The following is a 23119-nucleotide window of genomic DNA, read 5'->3' on the forward strand; positions in this document are numbered from 1 at the left end:
TTCAAACTTTTTCAAAACCTCTAAGAGCAAAACAACCGGTTGATTCGACAAAATAACAGGTTGTTTTTCACTTAGTTGGAAAAACATCTAATTTAAAAGAGGTTTCAATTCACATCAGTTTTAGATTCAGCAAAAGAGTGGATCACACTTTAATCTACCCGGATCACACTTTAATCTACCCAGATCCCACCCACACAGCAGCAACCCCAGCCTTTCATCAAACACCTTGGATTTGGATTCTTCAAAGCTCTTGATCACTCTTGATCAACATTGATGAGAATCAACTAAAGCTGGCTTTTTATAATGAAGAACAAGATCATTCGCCTTCACATTTAAAGTTTTTCTTGTTAATCTTTGCAAAAGATAAAGCCCAAGCCCAAACCCAAGAAGGCCAAAGCCCACAAAAGCCTAAAGACCATCCCATGAAGGGCAAAGCCAAGTTTTAAATAAATATTGTTTAGAAAGGTGCTTAGAGGGAAACATTAGAAACCTCTATTGTTAAAGCATCTTTTAGTCTTTAGTTAAGAGTCTTAGGGGGGGTGTGTTAGTAGATAGGTGTAGGAGTAAATAAGGAGGTGCCAAAGTGAGAGAAGGGATCACACCTTCCTCATGCTTTGTTTTAGGCGCAAATTCTAGAAGCTTTTTAGGAGGGAGTTTTTGAATTTGTGTAGCTTACTTTTCAGCACCTTAGGCTATAAATAGAGGTGCTCTCTTTGTAAAATTCAGATTGGAATTAATCTAAGAAAACTCTACTCAAATTTTGAGTGAACTTTGGAGAGCTTTTGGAGCCTTCTTCTCTAGTCTTATCTTGATGGATCAATGGAGTCCTCAAGTGGCGGCATCACTCTTATCTAGGAGCATTCCACACTTCTAGTGGCGAGATCATCCAACATTCTTCCATCTTCATGAGCACTATCTTCTCCTTCCTTCCTTCTCTTTCAATTGCTTTTGTTGTCTTGTGTTTTTTAGTATTTTGGTTCGGTTTTTTTGTTTTTCCAGCACCTATTGTTTCTGTTCTTGCCTTTTAATTTCAATTTTGTTCGGTTCATTTGTGTGCTTAATCATTTCTGTTCGGTTCCTTTTAATTTCACCTCTTTTGTTCGGTTCAATTTGACTAAAATTGGTTCATCCAATGAGTTTGGGTTTTGATACTAGTTTTTGGTGAGTTCTTGTCTTAGAACAATGATCCAACTCTAAGAAAAGTGCCTCTATCATGTCCAACTCAAGGTGATTCCTAAGAAGGTCAAGAACCTTTCTCTATATGGCTAGTGGAATCACATCAAACATGCTCGATGACAACCTCATAGCCCACCAAGAGAGCTTGGGCAGCCTCACCCTTGTAGACTTCGACCTCGTCAGCAAAGAACTTATCCTTCTGGACAAGCTCTTGTTGCAAGCGGGACAGATCCTCTTGCTCGGCCAGACGAGTCGCTTTCTTAGCGGCCTCCTTAGTCTTGGCCTCCAAGAGCTGCTCAGTTTTCTGGTGAAGGGCTCGGAGGTTTCAGATTTCTTGTTCCAAGTCTCCCATCTTCTGTTGAGAATCTGGTTTCTCTTGTTCGATGGCGACCTCTCGACACCGCATCTTCTTCACGGCCACGTAGCTTGTGGCCAGAGCCTGTCCAAGCTGTTTCATAACCTCTTGCAGCAGGTGTTGGCCGTTGTGGACATCCATTCGTTCCTCGTCCTCAGGGCGCAAGAAGGCATCCTCTAGGAGGGAGGCAACGTCGACACCCTGGTCCCAAAGACCTTTTCGCCTCGAGCTCTCCGCACCCACCTCAAGAAGGCACGACGTGATAACAAAAGTGTGCGGAGGCTGCTGTGATGGAGGAGCAGCGTTCGAGGCTACCTGGCCTCGGGAGGGTGAGGGTGAGGGCTAGTGGCTTGAGCCCTCCTCCTCTTTCTGGTAAAGACGAAGCCCGAGGCGGTGTCCTCGTCGTCTTTAGAGGAGGTGGGCGTGACCACCACCTTCGGTGCAACACGGCTGGCCATTTTTGCCTTCCCGGCCAACCTCAGCAGGTCTTCCTTGTTCCAGCAGGTCTTCCTTGTTCAAGCAGGCCAACATGCTATCTGCAAGAAAGATACAAGCAGGGACATGTTATATTTCACAGGAAACGATCTTAATCTTTAAGGTTAGGGTTAAAAGGTGTACCGGTGTAACTTTTTAAAAGGTATGGGTCATACTCATGGGCCAACAGGTAAGCTGTATTGAAGGCAATGGGAAGGCTTGTGAAGAATTTGCAAACCTCCTGGTCGGCAGGGGCTAATTTGTCTAAACACCAGGTAACTTTCGAGTTAGGCTTTTCAGTCCAGTATAAGGGGAACCCGTCCAGGAGGTCATGGTGTTTTTTGTTAGCTCAGATTTTTAGAAAATGGCCTTTAAAATTCTTGTAAGAGGATTGGAAGAGGGTAAGGATCCCTCTTCCAGGAATGCTGTTTACGGAGACCCAAAGCTAACGCTATAGTTTCTTCACCTCGAAGAGGTAAAGAAACGCATCGAGGGAAGGTTGGACACTGAGTTGATCGCATAAGATGGCAAAGGCATGAGCAAATGCCCAGTTGTTAGGATGCAGCTGAGCTGGGGCTATGTTCAGCTCAGTCAGAAGTTCTTTTTCAAAAACTGACAAGGGAAGACGGAGGTGGACTCTTTGAAAAATGGTGGCGTAAACATAGCAAAAAGGTTTGCCTGGGGATATGGTTTCATCACAACATACGGGTTCATCGGGTGAGCAAGGGTCCAGGAAAATCCAATTGTCCTCCCTGCCAAAGCGACATTTTTTCTTCCTTAGGGCCACTATTTTTTCGTGAGATATGTAGGAGGAGGTTTCAAAAATATGGCTTGGGAGAGGCCAAGGATAAAAGGTTTTATAATCCATAAGGACTCGCAGCTAAGGACAGTCACATGAAGAAAGCAAGATAGTTCAGACCCAACACAATGCAAAACAAGTATGAATTCAAACAGAAGAACAAGGAAACAAAACCTAGCTACGCATTCCAAGGTTCATACAATAACATGCTAATAAACGGGGTTGAAGCATATATCATATATAAATGAAAATAGGGTAATCCTAGGCAAAGCAGGCAAAGGATGAATGATCGGGAGGAAAAGGGAAAAGAAGTACCTTTCGTGATTGATGAAGGGAAGCTCGAAGGAATGAGTAGAATATTTATGCTCGGTTCTCTTTTACCACGAGGTCTGCTCGGTTCTATTACGCCATGAGAGACCTGCTCGGTGTTTGGTCCTATGTAAACCTGGGCCAATCACTTTGGTCAGGTTAGGCCAAAAGCACAAGATGGGTACACGAAGTAATTTCATTGTTGCACCTGTTAAAAGATATATTTGTATGGTAAATATAATCTCGTTATTTCTTTTACAATATTTTCTCTGTTATAAATTTGTTGCATGTTTCTGTTGCATATCAGTTACACGTGGCTAGTTGCTATTAACCCTAGTAATATAGGGAGATGTCAGGTAACAGAAAGTGGACCTACGGATAGCACCCGAAGATCATTGGTGCCCGCGGCAGGTGGTTTTCTGTTACGAAAAAAAGATTAACTATTTTTTAAGTTTCTCTGAGCTCCAGGGGGAGTGGTTGCATGTTGCATGAGTAGTGATAAAAAGGAGAATAGGTCTCCAAGAAAGGTACACTATTTTTGGCACATCTTACTAAATTGTTGCTTTTCAGTGAGCCCTAACTGACTTTATCGTCGGAGTGCAATCAATAGGTAGGGCACCCTCTGTCCCAACGGAGCCTTATTCTAACCGCAATCAGGAGACGTGATTATAATTTTAGAGAAGATAGACCCAAGAGGACGCGTTCAACCTGAAGTCAACTGGTAGTGCAGTAAACCGGCAAGAACACCAATGACTTTAATTTGAGAATTAAATTTAAAATGAGTTTATTTGAAAAATTTTAAAAATTCTATTCAAACGCAGTAGGATACTTAATGCTACAAAAGTGTCAGTTATTTTTGGTTTGAACAATTTATACCAGGGTATTTCTTCTTGCACCCTACATTTTTCTTTCTGCACTTCTACATTTTTTAAAGTACCTAAATTACCCTTGAGAGTTTTGGGTAATTCTAGAATCAGGATGTTCTATAAGCAAAAGTGTTTCTGGAATAGAAAATTCTAAAGACAAAAAATTCATTATAGAGTATTTTTTTGGGAACAATTTTTTTAACTTCCAAAATAATAAATCAAGAATTCACAAAATGTGTTCTGGAAGGTATGTTCTGGAAACATTCTGAACAAATAATCCAAAAATCATTTTTAAAAGGGATCAAATAGTCTTTTCCAAAAATAATGGAGTGCAAGGAGAAAATTGTTGGAGGTGCATGAAGAAACACCCTTTAAAGCAGCTCTTTATTCCGATAAAACAAAATCGATGAATACCTTCGAACACAACTCGCAAAAGAAGTATCCGTTGTTGCTGAAAGATGGATCATAAAGAAAGAATATATTATTTTTTCCCCATGTTCAATCCTCAAGTTTCTATTTTTGGTATGAGTGGTTTGGTGTTACAATTAAATTTGTTCATATTTATGTATCTCAGATGAGTGTATATTTAAACTTAGTAAAACATATTTAACACTTAGTCATGATCACTAATTTATGCATATAATCATATTTTCCATTTTTTTATTTATTTTCTTTATTAAATTAATTATTTAAGTCATTTTTTAATATGCATGTTATTTATAGAATTTTGGGTGTCATGGAAATAATTATTCCGCAAGTGTAATGCTGAATGGCAAACCAATCAAAGGTTCAAAATATTAAAATAAAGACAAGAACAACAAAGTTCGTTCTAAAATTATCAGGTATATTAAGCTTTTAACCAGTTGTGCTTACATGCATTATACTCCTTCGAGAATTATCTAGAGCATGCTTTTAATCAAATACTAAAGGGATGATTCAATAAATTCCAATTCTCAACAAATATGTAAACTTGTAAGACCAGATACAAAACATTCTGTGAAAGCTAAAATAAAGTGAAAATGCAAATTTAGTTAACTTTTTGTATCTTTCGGCACATGGGTGCTCTCTTGCACCCATCCTTTTCAAATTTAGAAGATTAATGTAGTGACATGTTAGTAGCATTTCTTGGATAAGGAATTTCTGCATACTTGGAGAATGCAAGAGAGGTAAAGAGGTAACATCATCTGAATAAAAAGTGAATCTCAATGTAATACCAAACCCTTTTCATCAACGCTAGCAGTTATTATACTGATATAAATCATACTACAAAACCAGATGACCAATATAAAAAGAACGCCATAAAACCAACCCATGCATGAATATATTTTGACTATTAGAAAAATTATTATCCATTCCTTATTCTGTCAAGCCCATCAACACTCTTCCTTGCTTTCTCTAATTGATGGTCAATGTTTTTCCGAGACTTCTCATCCACACTTCTCCGAGATCTTTCCTTATTATCAAAAGTCATTCTCAATTTCTCTAACATATCAGCATTATTAGACAGGTTTTTCAGCTTTTCTGGCCTGTCTATGCTCTTCCTTGGCTTTTCTCTACGATCAGTGCTCTTTCTACTTACTTCGTAAAAATCCGTACTCTTTCGAGGCTGCTCAAACTGGTCTGTGCTCCGCCGGAAACTGTATCGTTGCGAAGGAGACTTCTCAACTGTTGTTATAAACTTCTTCAGATGCCTAATATACTCAGGAAAGAGCTCCAAATCACAGTGGTTACCTCCTTTGAGCCACAGTGGTTCGTACTTCTCATTACACAGTTCCCAGAGTTGCTTGCCATGGGAGCAATCTACAATTTCATCTGAAGTACCCTACACAATAACAAAAAGGACTAAATGACATGTGCTTGGTCATCGCTATTGAAAGATTTTAATTTTTAAAAGGATTGGTTATTATCGTTTCTTTGGTTGGACCATGTATGCATTGTAATTTGAACTTCAAATGCTCTTACCATCCTAATTACATGGCAGCACCTTCCATGATCTACACCGGAATTATTACCTCAACTAATCCATTAGGTTCAAAAACATAGCAGAAAAGCACGTAGTAATAAGAGAAACGTGAAGAGTCTGAAGGTATTTCATTTAATTTAGGAATTATGAAATGGTCTGAAATATGGAAAGTATTTAATCAGGAGAATTGACAAATCTTACACTTGAAATGTTCCCTAAAAAGTTTACACTGTCTGCTTGACACGCGTAGACAATCTCAATAATGTCTGATATAGCAATCAAGGCTGAAGACTAGAGGAGTATTCAACAGTCCACCATCAGTCATATACTGTTGATTTTGGCTTAATCCACCAGATATCAGACATAGGTTCAATCATAGGCTTAATCCACCTGATACCATAGGTTCAATCAAGCTGCGGAATCATGATGGATCCACTAGAATTTTGCGGGATGTACGGTACGTGCCAAAGTTGAAGAAGAATCTCATCTCATTGGGGGCTTCAGAATCTAAAGGCCTAGTTGTGACGATGCGAGATGGAATTCTTGAAGCAACTTCAGGAGCACTGGTGATGTTGAAAGGCGTGATGAAGAACAATTTGTATTACTATCAAGGTAGTACAGTGGTGGGGACAGTAGCGGCAGCAACTTCTAGCTCTAAGAAGGATGCTGAGGCAACGAAGTTGTGGCATATGAGGTTGGGACATGCTGGAGAGAAATCCTTGCAAATTCTTACCAAGCACGGATTGTTGAAAGGTACGAAGGCTTGCAAGCTTGAATTTTGTGAGCATTGTGTTCTGGGAAAACAACGAAGAGTGAAGTTTGGCACTGCAATTCACAATACCAAGGGTATTCTGGATTATGTGCATTCAGATGTGTGGGGACCTGCCAAGACTCCGTCAATCGAAGGTAGGCATTATTTTGTCACTTTTGTGGATGATTTTTCCAGGAGAGTTTGGGTGTTTACTATGAAGAACAAAAATGATGTGCTTGAAATTTTCCTTAAGTGGAAAGCTGAAGTTGAAAACCAGACAGGAAGGAAGATTAAGGTTCTCCGAACAGACAATGGAGGAGAATACAAAAGTGATCCGTTCCTGAAGGTATGTCAAGATTGTGGCATAGTTCGGCACTTCACTGTTAGAAAAACACCACAACAGAATGGGGTGTCAGAGCGTATGAACAAGATACTTGTGGAGAAAGTTCGTTGTATGTTGTCTAATGCTGAGTTAGGCAGAGAGTTTTGGGTTGAGGCTGTGACATACGCTCAACATCTCGTCAATCGTTTGCCATCATCTGCTATAGATGGCAAAACCCCGTTAGAGGTATGGTCTGGAAAACCTGCAACTGATTATGATTCTTTGCATGTTTTTGGTTCTATTGCATATTATCATGTGATTGAATCAAAGTTGGATCCACGGGCAAAGAAGGCTCTTTTCATGGGCTTTAGTCCTGGAGTGAAGGGATACCGTTTGTGGTGTCTAGAGGCAAAGAAGACGATTATCAGCAGGGATGTTACCTTTGATGAATCTGCCATGTTAAAGAAGGTAAATCCAGAAGGAGCTGATAGTACTCCGCAACAGGTGGAGTGTGCCCGGAAGCAGGTGGAGTTTGAGCCGACAGTGGTGATCCCAACACGAAATACCACAAGTGACTCTCCTATGGCAGAAGAAGAGTCAGATGAGGAAGAGGTTCCTACCCAAGAATCTCAACAACAATCAGCGCCAATTGCAGTTAGAAGACAGAGACGAGATATTCAGAAGCCTACTCGTTTTATGGATATGGTTGCCTATGCACTTCCAGTTGTTGATGACATTCCATCCACTTACCCAGAAGCCATTCTGAGTTCAGAGAGTGGTAATTGGGCGGGTGCGATGGAAGAGGAGATGCAGTCTTTGAAGAAGAACAAGACATGGAAGTTGGCACAATTACCAAAAGGTAAGAAGGCAATTGGGTGCAAATGGGTATTTGCAAAGAAAGAAGAATTTTCTAATAAAGAAGATGTTCGCTACAAGGCAAGGTGGTTACAAGGGCCAAGTTTGAATATTGTTTAGACTTGGTTAATATTTTGCACATTTGAAGTTGGCGCCCGGAGGCGCAAATTTGAAGCACTGTAAAGTTTGTTTTTGTTATGTTGTGAGAAGATTTGTTTTAGGTGGGACTTGAAATTAACAATTTTCGGGTGTGTTCTTTCCTCTTTATCTCTTTTATTATTCCGCTTTATCTATTCAATATTATTTGTCGGGTAGCTCTGTTAGGATTTTGTTTTAGTGGGAAAATTGCCCGTTTTTCCCAACATACACATCTAGTACTTGGAACTACATATTTGTGGATTGACAGCGACCTGATAGTGAGTAACACAATAAATCCTACAAACAACAAATTTTGATAGGAGACTCTAAATCTTATACCATATTAAAAAGTGAGTTGAAACTTATCCTTATAAATTCAACTTGTAAAGTGAGATTATCTTTAGTTAATATAGGATAAAAAAAAACTCTTGGCCATTAGCATAGGTGTCAGACTCACTCTCTAATTAAACTCTTCCTGAATAATTTATCTGTACTGGGAAGTTATGTAACATGTTATACTCAAAGTGCTTGGCCCCTAAGAGCCTATCATACATGCCTTACAAAATTTCAATCAGTAAATAATCAAGTGCATTTGATATAATAATTAAGCACATCATCCATATCGAAGTAAACGGAAGAAGAATTCCATGCTTTTCACTGAGAAAAAAAAAACAAAAGGGAAAACAGAAGTAGAAGAGAGAGTATGATGCTGAGAAAATGAAGAAAAAAAGAAGTCGCCCGGTTCACCAGCAAGTGACGCATCAATTAAGAAAATGGTGGCTGAAGGGTTTTTATATAGCAAGTGATTATATATGTTTTTAATAGAGTATTTCTATCATCCTTTCACATTTCTGAACAACAAAAGAAAAGGTGTTTGGTATACTGTGCTGATTCTTTTCTGCCAAATAGAGGAATGAAAATTATTTTTAAATGGTAAAGTCTAGATATATTTAAGAAAAAAATAATAATAGAAGGGATACTAGATTCGGGGTGTGAAGAATAAATAACCAAGGATTAAAACAAAAGGACGCAGTCAAGTATCCTTGGATGTATAGCAAAGAAAAATGTCAGAAGAATTCAACTAATCCAGAAGCCAAGTCTATACAATTAAATTGACAGATGCAGGTATATAGCACAAGAAATATCTTTGATGAGAACTTACATGAATTATGAGAACTGGACAATTAACGTGAGGAATTTTGTCGATATTCTGTATTAACATAAAGAAACATGTTATTAGATTAAGGAATTCACGTATATGATAAGTAAAAACAGCATGCTACCTTATATATGTCAAACCAGTATGTACGCTTTACTGGATACATGACCCTTAAGCCAGAAAGTATGGGACTGTGCAGAACAACGGCTCTTAATTGAGGCAACCTAGCTGCAAGATCCAAAGTTGGGCCACTGCCAACAGATTGTCCATACAGGATTATATCTTCCTGCTTGGCACCATAACTTTCTTCTAGACACTTGTATGCAGCCTCAATATCTGAATATGTATTCTGCTCACTTGGCTACAGTTCAGGGAAAACAATGTTGTTCATCAGCATGGACGTTTATAATTACAAAACTACCACCATCCAAAATGCACAACACAATATGACATGAACTACCATTTCATGTTAACTAAACACAAACCTTCCCAGACGACTGGCCGTACCCAGAATAGTCATACCTGTATAACATCACAGATTATCGTGAGAAAACCTCCCATTTCACAATATTCACTTTAAACAATTGGTCTACATATAAATTACAAGTATTTTTCAGAATTTTTCACCACATAAATTACAAAATAAATCAATTTCATAAAGTTACAACAATAAGTTATTCTGCTTGTGTTACTCTAGTGCGATGATTCGGAACTTAGATGGCAACACAAAACTGCAGAGCAAGACCGTCCACTGGTCAACTTCTTAAGAAACATTTATAAGAGAAAAAATTAAAAAATAAAAAAGAAATAAGTTATTTTCTATCAATTAAATTTAACATTTTAAAACCTAGTTCTAATTTATATATCAATTTAAATTTATAGAAAAAGTTTAATCTATTATACCTTATGAATAATGAAAATTCTGTCGAAACAGAATCTTATTTCATTTCATTTTATGTCCTTTAATAAGTGTTCATGAAGAAACTTATTCATCCAGAGAAACTCTTAGTTCTCTTATAAACATGTTTATCCAAACAAAGTGTGGCACATGCCATGAGAAACTGAAAGGTAATCTACTCACAACAACCTTACAAACACCTTACATTAAGGTGATTTCCATATACGCAATTCAACCAAGTCCAATAATTGATTTCTTAAAGTAAATTTTTCTAAACACTTTTAAGAGAAAAATAAAATAAAAAAGTTCTTGCATAAAATTAAAATTAGGTTAGGAATAAATTACATATGTTCCAGTAAGTTTAACAGTTTCACATTGTTTAAGAATCGATGCAATTTAAATACATCTTCTCCCCTTAATACTCTGAAGATGTCTTTTAAGAATAAAACTGTGACAGAGTTCTAGCTCCAAAGTGGACAATACATCGGATATGGTAATTGACCCTAATGATGTTATTTAAACTAATTTGAGGTCGGAACATTGACGTCATATGTATGGAAAAGTGGTTCCAAAGACGAACCCCCGTTATCTTAGTCCTCGACTAAAGGCCCTTGTTCCACTACGCGCAATAGTCTTACATGGCTTAGGAGTCTAGGCCAAAGGCAATTTAAATACATCTTACTCCCTTAACTCTCTGAAACACCTTTTAAGGACAAAACAGTGACTAAGCCATAATGGAAAATACCTTAAATGCGGTGATTGATCATAACTGTGTTATCTCAAAGTTTGGAACAATGTATTTTTTAGGGAAGCTAGTATGAAAGAACTTCAATGAATTAATTTATGTACAACTATATTTTAGTTTGTGGAGTAAGTTGATTAATTTTTCACTCCATCTATTGAGTGAGGTTTACACAACAGAACCTTGGTCAAGTATGGAGGAGATTCGGAAAAACCTTTGTTGAGAAAGAAAAACATATTAAGTTATCCTTGTATCTGGAAGGTAATTAGACTCAGTCTAGTTGAAGAATATTCTTGGTGAAACCCAATTTTCCCCTATATGCAACGAAAGCATGAGTGTAAATGGTTAAAAATAAAGACTAACAAGTAATATGGTTGGACATATTTCTCGCAAATTACTTATAGGAAAAATAATACAAAAAAAATAGATAAGTTCGTGTTTAAAAAATTAGTTTATGAATAACTAATCTCAATACGTCTTAGTATTTTCTCAATTTATATTTTTTAATTTGTGGTTAAATTAAGTTTTTTTTTCTCTTCCTTACTTTGAGGATTTGTGAAGAAGATTTTGTGTCTACGTTAAGATATTCAAAAGTAACATCACCCGTCCTAGTATATCCTACACCCACAAATCAGACATTCACATTCACAGACAAATCTAACAAATCACGAATTTCACCCCGTGCTTGGATTTGAAGAATAAAAATGTTGCAGAAAGGCACTGAGAGAAAATGAAAGAGGAGAGGAGTAGAAAAAGGGAGAACCCACCCCATGAGGTTAACGCGCAAGTGGATGCTGAGCTGGATGAAGAGCTCGTACATCTGGCCGAGATCGGCGGCGTTGCCGTGAGAGTAGAGGAGGGTGGAGGTGGCCATGGAGTGGCGAATGTAGAGAGCAACTATCTCAGTGCCGCGCCTCGTCGGAAGCTTCAGGATTTCCACGTTCTCGCGGTGACGGAACGGCGTCAGGAGAAGCAGCCCCGTAAGGTTGTCCGTCACGACCTTGTACGACGGAGGGTTCGGCGGGAAAAACGCGAACTTTGCCGCCATGGATGATGTTACCCCTCCCATCACGTACCACAGAAGCACGCCCGAACTCACAAGGCGCTCTGGTCCTGTTGAAATATGAATCGGATGAGATCTTCAGAGGGTTTCTATTTGCAGAGGATGGGGACGAAAAGGGAAAGGGAGGATGGTGATAGTGAAAGAGAGCTTCTTTGTGCTTGCTGTTAGTTACTTTGCTGTTATGCTGCTTCAAATTTTAATTAATTAACTAATTAATTCACGAGAAGAGAGAACTCGCGCTACCATACCAAAAACCTCGTTAAACATATCTTTTAATTACAAGTTTTTAAAATTTTAAACACTTCAGATTTTCTTTGCTTTTTAACACTAGCTTTAAGGTTAGAGCAATTCTTGGCTTTATATTTTTTAACTTTTGGAATAGTGATGGAAGAGCTCACAACAACAATGAAATCAATACTAGTAGTGATGTTAATAGCTGATAACACTGGTCACAAAGTCGATGCTCAGACCAATAACGAGAATTATAACAACATGAATATAATAAAATAAAAGTTTTAACTTAACAGTATAATAATATGCTTTAAAAATAAAAATTCGATTATGAGGGACTAATCACGTTCTCAAGTACTTGTAAGTGGAATTACTCTTTATGAGATGGAAAAAATAGTAACTCAATGTATTAGCGATAGTCATCTTATCACTACACAATTTTCTTTTTATCTTGCTACAAATTTCCAGATTTAAATTACTAATTGTAGAAGAAGTTACAAATAAGAAATCATTTAATCGTAAGGGAATACCAACAATTTATACGATTAACTAATATGTTAGAATAAGTCAAATAAGGCAACAACATCGTTGTATTTCCTCTACCATTCCAACTTTTTCTTTTATTAGTGTGATAGTTTTTCTTATTGGATTTGGTGTTGGACCTTCCGATACTTGGAATTTGAGTTATTGGTAAAGACTGAGCTCTTCTTTGGAAAATTTTCGAGCTTTATCATAAAATGTTGAGTGGAAGTTTACTTGTAGAAGACTTTCCAATGCTCAAGTCAGAAAGAGTATAATATGTTACAATTAGAGGCCTTAAACAAGAGGGGAGTGAATTGTTTATGAAATATTTGCAAGTATTGAAGGTAGAGTTAAAAGGTATGAAGAATTAATCAATGAAAAATCTGTTCAACCAAATAGAAAACTGTTTTTAAACTTGATCCAGAAAATCAACCTGTAGTTTTCACGAAACAACCAGTTGTTTATACCAGCGGATTTGAAAAACAAAGCTAAAATAGTTTAATGAGTGTAGGGATAGAGAGATTCGCACAAGATGTTTATACTGGTTCACTATTAACCAAGAGCTACATCTAGTTCTCAGCAAACCACTGGGAATTCACTATGTAATTGATGTGATTTGATTTTTAGATGGTTCCATTTTTGGTGACATTTTTACTTAGAGTTGGGATTTTAGCAATTTATGGTGAAACCTAAGGAAGATTCCCACTGGACATGAACTTAACCAAATGGTTAAGTAAGTGTGAAGGTTCACTTCACAAAGGCAAAGATGAAAAATCAATATAAAGTGATAGATGGAATGCAATGTGGAATGGAAATGGCAATAAGGAAAACATCAATGGTGCTCATGGTCGAACCAAGTTATGAAACATAAGCACATAACAAAAGCAAAACCAAGAGCAAGAATTCAAGACAAAGACATATATGAAATGGAAATGAATTGAAAAGAGTGGAAGAAGAGTAGCTTATGGAATGATTGTGAGAGTGGTTCACGCCACTTGGGGTGTGGTAGCCACCAAGATGAGTGAAGAGTCGTCACTTGAGAGTCTCACACTACTCAAGATAAGACCTAGCCAAGAGGATTCAAACCTCACGAACTTCTCACACAATTTGTGCAGAGTAACTTTTCTATTCAAAATTAACATGTGAAATACAATGAGGTAGGCCTTCTATTTATAGTTGAAGGAGCCTTGGAGAACAAGGAGCAAAGGATAGGATGGTAAGAACACATAAAGGTGTGGCTAGGTCATTGACTAAGTCAATGTCGCACCTATAAGCCAAGTGTTCTAGAAAGTAGGTCAAAATCCTACCCTAATAGACCATGTGATAAGCACACTCCCCCCTATTATGCTAAAGACACCCTATTCTACTAAAATTAAAAATAACGACACCAACTCATGCTCAACACCCAAGGCCTGTGCTCTACTCCTCGTGATCCTCTGGGGCAAGCTAGGTGTTGAGGTAGTGGCTGGAGAATCCTGACCTAGCCCGGTGTCTTGAGTCATGCTCCTAGTCATCCTCCTAGGAGGTTGGGCTTGGTCAGTAGGCGCACTCTCTTCTAGGTCCTCATCAGTAATTGTACTATTCGTACGTGCTCGACTCCTCAACCCAAGCACTTAAGTGTAATGAGCTCAGTTAGATAAGTTATACCCAGCTTGGCCTGGGGCACGGGCCCAAAGACGTGTTGAGAGGTCGACCCAGATGTTTGGTAGTTTATACTAAGAAGATATATAATGTAAAAATAACATAAGGAATAACTAAATTAATTAAAGCATATACTTTTAAATGCGAATAAAAGTTGTTGGGAATAATGTGGCATAACACTAAAAAATAAAGGTGCACATTAACAGAATGCTTTACTGTTGAGATTATATTCTTGTTGTTGAAATTATATTCTTATTGTTGAAACAATATTCTGGTTGATGAAAGTTGTTTAAGGAATGTCTATAAAAGGGGTTTAAGACCCCGAGTAAAGGTAAGTGATTTTGAAACCTAAATTGAGATATATAGTTTGAATGCTCTCACTGACTTGATCTTCAGAGTGTGATAAATAGGTGGAGCCCCCTTCATTCCAAAGCGTCCCCAACTCGGTTCAACACCCAAGCAAGGACACTTCAGATAGGAGCTCACTCCTGAATCTGACCGAGGTGAGCAAGATGGGTGAACGGTTGAAATGGCAAGGGAGAGAGGTTGCCTAGGGTGTTGACCACGATCAAAAGCGCACCTTTAGGCATAACTTTTAGAAGGTAGGTTAAAAACCCTAATTCTAGGTGTCTTATCTTGAAAAAATGGGCTTGGTACACGCCCATTTCGCTAAGTACACTCCCTTTTATGCTATGAAGAAGACCAGAGAAAGAACATTTGATGTTCTAGTCTATCCCTAGTTCTTCTTCTGTGGAGGTTCGTCTGATATTTAGTGGGTCCTTAACTTGATTACTAAGATGACTGCTCACAGTGTGAGGGCTTCCTCTCATATATGAGGTTTTAACTGGTAACTAGTGTAATTCTGGGGCTCACCTTACGTGGCCCAATATAGTTGTTCAGACCACTGACGTTCGATCTCTCTCTCTATTGGCGAGGTTCGATGTCGATCTCTGACGTCGATGACCGAGGACTGGTTGGTACATGTCTAATGATGCAAAGACTCCTTTGTATCCTGATTCAACTAACTTCACACGATTATCAACAATATTAAGGTTGATGAATTTGAAGGTAATGAATGGATGGACTGAAAAAAGCTTTACATAATTGCTTCAATTGTTGAAGGACATGCTTCCAAAGGAAATACATTACCCAATTAAAATTACAAGGCAAAAAATACATTGTCAGTTGTCATGGACTACTTCGTCATCCAGCTGATTCTTTGCAGTAGAAGAACATTGATAAAGAATTTCTTGAATTTGGAAAAGAATCAAGAAACTTAAGACTTGGATTGCCAACTGATGGAATGAATTCTTTAGGAAAATTAAGCAGTAATCATAGTTCATGACTCGTTTTCTTAGTGATTTACAATTTACCTCATCCTTTGTGTATGAAGCGCAAATACGTGATGTTATTTATGATGATCTTTGGTACAAAACAACCTGAAAATGACATAGATGTTTATCTTAATCCATTGATTGAAGATTTTGAAATTATTTTGGAATGAAGGGGTTGATGTGTTTGATGCGTTTTAAGAATGAATCTTTTCGATTACATGCAATGTTATTTTGTACTATCAATAACTTCCTTGCATATGGAAACTTGTCAGGTTATAGTGTGAAAGGTCATAGAGCATGTCCAATATGTGAAGAGAAGACATCATATGAGCAGTTCAAACACGAAAGGAAGAGAATGTATCTTCGACATTGTAGATTTCTAACGAAATACCACCCTATCGTAGATTAAAAAAAATTCAATGGATACCAAGAACGTGAGATTTGTCACACTCCATTAAGTGGCCTTCAAATTCATGAAAAGATAAAATATGTTAATGTGACTTTTGGAAAAATGAAGAAGAAGAAAATTGTGATTGAAATATGGAAGAAGAGATCAATCTTTTCTTTATCTTCCATATTAGTGTAAATTAGATGTCAGACACTGTATAGTTGTAATGCACGTAGAAAAGAATCTGTGTGACAATTTAATAAGAACACTTTTGAACAGTAAAGGCAAAAAAAAAGGATGGTGTGAATGCACGTCTAGATTTGATTGAGATGAATATACAAGAGGAATTGGCACCACGAGAAGTTGGTAATACTTACCTGCAGCGTGTTACACTTCGTCCAAAATTGGTGGAAAGTGGGTTAGCAAAGGTGGTGAACATGCTAGATCATCAAGTGGAGCTAATGCTGATGATGATGGAGAAGGTGGATAATGAGGTGAAGGTGGCGGAAGCAATGAAGGCGATGGATCAAGGATGGCTCATATAGAGCTATGGATTCCTTGTAGGTGCATGAAATGTATGAAGAGTGATTGGTTGGGCTATATCACTTGAAGAAAGGTGAAGGTGAAGATCAAGATGTCTAACCTAAAATGGCTAGACAAGGGAGTAGAAGCTTGCAAAAATTTGGCAACATTTACTCATATAAATTGATCTTACAAAACATAAGCCAAGCACCCTATTATATAGGTGCAAGTGCCTTGGAGAACAAGGAGCAACGGTAGGATCGGGAATACACAAAAAAGGGGCAACTAGGGTATTGACTAAAGTCAATGCCACATCCTAGGAGCAAAGTTCTAGAAGCTAGGTAAACTTCCTACCCTATGATAAGCACCCCCCTATTATGCTAAATGTACCTTACTTTACTGAAATTACAAAATAAAGAAACTAGACCCCATGGCTTGGGCTTTACTTGTTGTGGCCCTCTTTAAACATATAAAGAAAAGTTTCTCTGCCATCAGTAGCAGAGTCTCGATCTTCTTGAATCCTCTTTGCCATGGACCTAGCTGTTAGGCCTAAACTAGGGACTGAGCTTGGGCCTCTTCCATCATCCCCTCCCTTTTGAAGAGGATTTGATGTGATTCCACTAGCCATATAGAGAATGATTCTTGACATTCTTAGGAATCACCTTGAGCTGGACATTTTTGAGACACTTTTCTTAGAGTTGGATCATTGTTCTAAGACAAGAACTCACCAAAAACTAGTACCAAATCCCAAACTCATTTGGATGTTCCACATATTGTCAAATTGAACCAACAAAAAGAGGTAAAACTAAAAAGCACCGAATAGAATTGAATAAGAACACATTTGAACCGAACAAAGTGAAATTAAAAGGCAAAGAACAGAAAAATAGGTGCTGGAAAACAAGAATAGCTGAACCAAACAACAAGACAACAAGCTAGAACAAGGAATTAACAAAGAAGAAAGGAAGGAGAGAAGAATTGCTCATGAAGATGGAAGGATGATTGATGATCTCGCCACTAGAAGTGTGGAATGCCCCTAGATGAGAGTGTTGCCGCCACTTGAGGACTCCATGGATCCATCAAGATAAGACTAGAGAAGAAGGCTCAAAAGCTCTCCAATGCTCACTCCAATTTTGAGTATAGTTTCTTTAGATAAATTCCAATCTGAAATTTACAAAGAGAGCACCTCTATTTATAGCCTAAGGTGCTGAAATATAAGCTACACAAATTCAAAAACTCCCCCCTAAAAAGCTTCTAGAATTGGCGCCTAAAACAAAGCATGAGGAAGGTGTGACCTCTTCCTTCACTTTGGCACCTCCTTTTCTACTCCTACACCTATCTACTAACACACCCCCCTAAGACTCCTAACTAAAGACTAAAAGATGCTTTAACAATAGAGGTTTCTAATGTTTCCCTCTAAGCACCTTCAAACAAAATTCTTTATTATTTAATACATGGCCTTGCCCTTCATAGGATGGACTTGGGTTTGGGCTTGGGCTTTGGGCTTGGGCCTCTCTTTATTTTATGTCTTCTTTTAATTTTGAGAAGACTAGAAGGAAGAACTTCAAGTGTGATGGTGAATTGCCTCTTCCTTCATTAATAAAAACCTCCTTTACTTGACTCTCATCATACTCCCCGAGTTGGAGAGAATTCGTCCACGAATTCTGAATCCCTGCATATAACAAAGTCAGTTTACTTTTACAATCAAAAGTGTAAGAAAAAGGAAAACATGACGTAGCAGATGGAACCAAAGGGATTGCAGAAAAGGAGGTCCTATAAACCGACCAAGTTGGAAAAATTTGTTTGGGAAGGATGATGTTTTTTGGAAAAAGACCTCTTAAATGGTGAAACCCATTAGGAGGTATGAAAAAATCATCCCTAACATATTTTAACCAAGGTGGTGTTGAAATAGGAACCTTGGGTAATGAAAAAGATAAAGAAGAAGAAGACCTTGGAGGGTCCATTTGAGGCATAGCACGAGTCAACATGATGGATTTAGAGGAGAAAATGGTGTGACTCGGTGTAGTACTTACTTCTTTTTCTTTCTCATTTTCTCTTTTAGTTTTCATTTTTATTTGGTCCTCATGAACCTCTTTGGGTGAGAGGGGTTTTAATATAACCTTGCGCCCTAGGAAGGAAAAAGACATTGTATTGGATAGGCCATCATGTAAAACATGTCTATCATATTGCCAAGGCCTTCCTAAAAGAAGATGAGATGCTTCCATGGGCACAACATCACATAAAACCTCATCTTTATACTTTCCTATAGCAAAGTTAATGAGGACTTGTTTATTCACCATGATTTCACCTACTTCACTAAGCCATTGTAATTTGTAGGGCTTGGTATGAGAGATAGTGGGTAAGGCTAACTTCTCCACAACTCTTGTACTAGCCACATTAGTGCAACTTCCCCCATCAATAATCAAGGAACATAACTTGTTGTTGATAAGACATCGGGTGTGAAAAATATTTTCTCTTTGAGTATCATTCAAAGATTTTGGAATTGTGCCCAACATACGTCTTACCATCAATAAGTCACCTTCACAAGGACTTTCACTCTCATTTTCACTTGATGGTCTAGAAGGTGAAGAATGCCTAGGTGAATTGGAATCATGCTCACTAACTACAATGCCTTCATGCATGTACATACTACGTTTAGAAGGGAAATTAGCAGCAATGTGACCATATCCCAAACATTTAAAACACTTTTGACTAGATGATTTTATTGGGGATTTAAGCCTAGAAGTAGATGGCGTAGGATCCTTGGGTTTGAAAGAAGAATCTTTGGAAGGAAATTTTGAAAAAGGCTTTTTGTTCTTCCAAGAATTGTTGTAGTAATCATCTTTGGGAATATTTTTAAAAATATTTTTCTTTGCAAGTTGGGCTTCCACCTTCATTGCAAGATGAACTAAAGAGCCCAATGATGAATACTCTTGTAATTCAACAATGTCTTGAATATCCTTCCTAAGACCACTCACAAACCTAGCAATCATAGCTTCCTCACTTTCCTCTAATTCAATTTTAAGCACAAGCGTTTCTAGCTCTTTATAATATTCATCCACATTTAGCGTGCCTTGTTGAAACCGTTGGAGTCTCAACATGAGGTCTTTCCTAAAATGTGGGGGCACAAATCTAGCGCGCATTTGATCCTTTAAAGAGTTCCAAGAGTCCACGGGAGGACCCTTGTGATAGATAATGTCCTTTACAATTCCATGCCACCATTTCATGGCATAATCACTAAACTCTAGGGTGGCTAGCTTAAGCTTATTCTCATCTTGGATCTCATGGATCTCAAATATTTGTTCACACTTAGCCTCCCAATCTAAATATACATTAGGATCACTAGAGCCATTAAAACAAGGAAGCTTGACCGAAGGTAGCCTAGCCTTTGCATCTTGGTAGTAACCATTGCCGTAGTGATGTCTTTCTCCTTGATGATGAGGTCTTTGTCCATGAAATTGTGGTGGATTCCTCCTTCTCCTATGCTCTTCTTCACGGCCAAAATCATTTGAAGTGGCTCTTGAAGATGGTCTATGAGAATGATGCCCATCATGGATAGAAGGAGATGGTCTAGCTTGTTGGACCTCCATCTTTTGCATTTTCTCCTCCAACTGTCTAATGGTTCTTTGAGCTTCATGTAATTCACCAAGGATTGAAGCTTTGGAAGGAGAATTCTGCTTGTATGATGCATCACTTGAAAATCCAGCCATTTTGGAAATAAAAAACAGCAAACACACAAAAACAGCAAACAAGTTAAGAAACAAAAATTAGCAAAAACAGTGAGTGTTTTAAGCCAAAGTGCCGAAGTGAAATTGAGGCAGAAAAATAGGTCACTCTCAAAGAAATAATGTCCTTGCACCAATCTGATCTTGAGGCCTTGGAATCCTCAAATGAAAGATGTCAAAGCAAGCACACCAATCTCAAGAGCAACCACCACAAAACCAAAGAAACAATAAAGACAAACAAGAAAAGGTATAAGCAAAGAAAGGTAATTGCAAAAGGAATACTATATGTAAGACAAACTCAAAGAGTAAGAATGAAAGAAAATCAAGAAAATAAAGAACTCAATGAGAAAAGTAGGCACACAAAAGAATACTTAAGGAAAAGCACTAGAGTAGATGAAGAAAACAAAAATTTAGCTACTGGATTTTTTTTTTTAATGCAAACTGTGCTTGATATTCACTGATTTAACTGGAATGATGTAGAGCGAAATTTATTATGAAATTTAAACCAACAGAAACTTCAAGATGTTAACTCAATAATGGCACTGGAATCAATTAAAAACAGCAAGCCAATTAATTGAGATAAATTTTTTAAAATCGCTGCCAGATTACCGTATTCTTTTCGGCAGAATTGTACACTTTTTTTATTTTATTTATCATTTTTTGTGTACTTTGAATTTTTGAATGATTCTTTTTTCTATTCTTTTCTAACACTTTGAATATCACAAATCCAGAATTTCAGAATTTTCCAGTGAGTAAATCAATTGCAATAAAGAAAAACAGTAAGCACTTTTTTTCAGAAACAGAGGAATCCTAATAGGAATGAAAAACAGAATTATGAACTAGCAAAGACATAATGGAAAATGATGTATTGGAACTTGTATAGGTCTAGAATACAAGTATGAACTCAATTCTAAAAAGAAAATGCACAAAGGATCAATATCAATTCAGAAATTTATATAACACCAAAGCAAGAAACAATCAAAGCAATAAAAGTACTACTAGAAGTAATGACAATTATGGAATAACATGACTAAGACAAAACTTGACATGATTACAAAATTAAAAGACACATCACAAATTTTAACAACAAGTGAAAGGAAGCTTAAGGTAAACTCTAGGAAGGATAATGCCATTCCAAAAGAGCAACCATACTCATAAGAAGAATGAGTGCCATAAACCTTTTCACAAGCACTTGGTGTAAAAGAAAAACAGCAAGAATACTCAAGTAAAAATCTAAAACAGAAACTTAAATTGCAAGAAAATTAAAGAGCTCTTGAAATTAAAGTGCACACAACTCAACAATTAAACAAGCATGAACCTAAGACTCATATGTTTCAGCCTCTTCATCTTCACTACCTGCAAAAGGTGTTAGATCCATAACATTGAAGGTAGTATGTACTCCATAATCCTCAGGCAGGTCAACTTGATATGCATTATTAGTGATTCTTTTGAGAACATGGAAGGGACCATCACCCCGGGACTAAGTTTAGACTTCCTCTGATTAGGCAATCTATCTTTTCTAAGGTGAAGCCAAACCCAGTCTCCCTCCTAAAAAATCATCTCTCTCTTCCCCTTATTTATATGTTTCATGTATTTCTCTGTTTGTTGCTGTATTTTGTTTTTAATCCTCTATTCGAAACTATGGTCTTAGGTAAACCATGTAGTCTTACCACTTTTCTAAAGAAGAGCTTAGAGATGTTGCTAGCATCATCCACTTTATGGCAGGGTATGAAATGAACCATCTTGCTAAACCTATCCACTACCACAAAGATGGAATCAAAACCTCTTTGTGTCCTAGGAAGTCCTAATATGAAATCCATGCTTATATCTTTCCATTGAGCACTTATAAAAGGTAAAGGAGTGTAGAGTCCATGATTCATTGTTTTGCTTTTAAACACGAAATGCATCTATGACAATATCTTTGGACATCTTTTCTCATGTGTGGCCAAAAGAATTTTTCATTTAAAAGCTCAAGAGTTTTGTCAACTCCAAAATGGTCCATGAGTCCTCCTTCACGTGATTCTTTTACAAGGAGTTTTCTATGTGTTCATTGGGGTATACAAAGCTTTCCTTCTTTAAATAAGTACCTCCTGATCTTCTTTATAAAGTTCTTGTATGTTTTCAAATCCAAGAATTTGGGCTCCAAGTTTAGAAAAAAGGGCATGTCTCCTTGATAGAGCATCAACCACAATGTTGGTACTGCCCTTCTTGTATTTGATAACATATGTAAATTGCTCAAGAAATTCCATCCACTTTGCATGTCTTTTGTTCAACTTGTGTTGACCCTTCAAATATTTCAAAGACTAATGATCACTATGTATGACAAGTTCCTTTGAAACTAGATAGTGTTCTCAAGTCTGCAAGGCTCTCACAAGTGCATAGAGCTCTTTGTCATAGGTGGGGTAGTTGAGGGTGGCACCATGAAGTTTTTCACTAAAATATGCGATTGGGTGGAGAAGCTAGACTTGAGAAGTCAGGAACAAATCTCCTATAAAAACTTGTTAGACCATGAAAGCTTCTAAAATCTCCTACATTTTGTGGGGTTGGCCAATCTTGGATGGCTTTGATTTTCTCAGGGTCAACATGTACCCCATTTTGTTTTACTATAAAACCTAAAAACACTACACTATCTACATAAAAAGTGTACTTATCTATATTAGCAAACAAACTATTTTTCCTAAGCACTAAAAGAACTTCCCTAAGGTGACTTAGGTGGGACTCTAGGCTTTGACTATATACTAATATATCATCAACATAAACTACTACATATTTACCTATGCAATCCCTAAGGTCATGATTCATAAGCCCTATGAAAGTGTTAGGTGCATAAGTGAGTCCAAAAGGCATCACTAACCACTCATATAGTCCAAATTTGGTCTTAAAAGCAGT

At 37.5% G+C, this 23119-nt stretch overlaps 1 protein-coding gene across 1 annotated transcript; it reads right to left on the bottom strand.

The window, feature by feature from the left end:
• Positions 1–5146: 5146 nt before the first annotated feature.
• Positions 5147–12175, bottom strand: LOC137824421 (uncharacterized). Its single transcript, XM_068630061.2, has 5 exons — positions 11575–12175; positions 9653–9689; positions 9292–9528; positions 9171–9218; positions 5147–5801 (listed from the first exon to the last, which is right to left on the bottom strand). The coding sequence occupies exons 1-5, from the start codon at positions 11874–11876 to the stop codon at positions 5325–5327; spliced, it is 1101 nt and encodes a 366-aa protein (XP_068486162.1). The 5' UTR covers positions 11877–12175; the 3' UTR covers positions 5147–5324.
• Positions 12176–23119: the final 10944 nt, after the last annotated feature.

The sequence above is a fragment of the Phaseolus vulgaris genome, chromosome 8 (assembly GCF_051622355.1).
Source record: "Phaseolus vulgaris cultivar YP4 chromosome 8, ASM5162235v1, whole genome shotgun sequence".
NCBI classification, from domain to species: domain Eukaryota; kingdom Viridiplantae; phylum Streptophyta; class Magnoliopsida; order Fabales; family Fabaceae; genus Phaseolus; species Phaseolus vulgaris.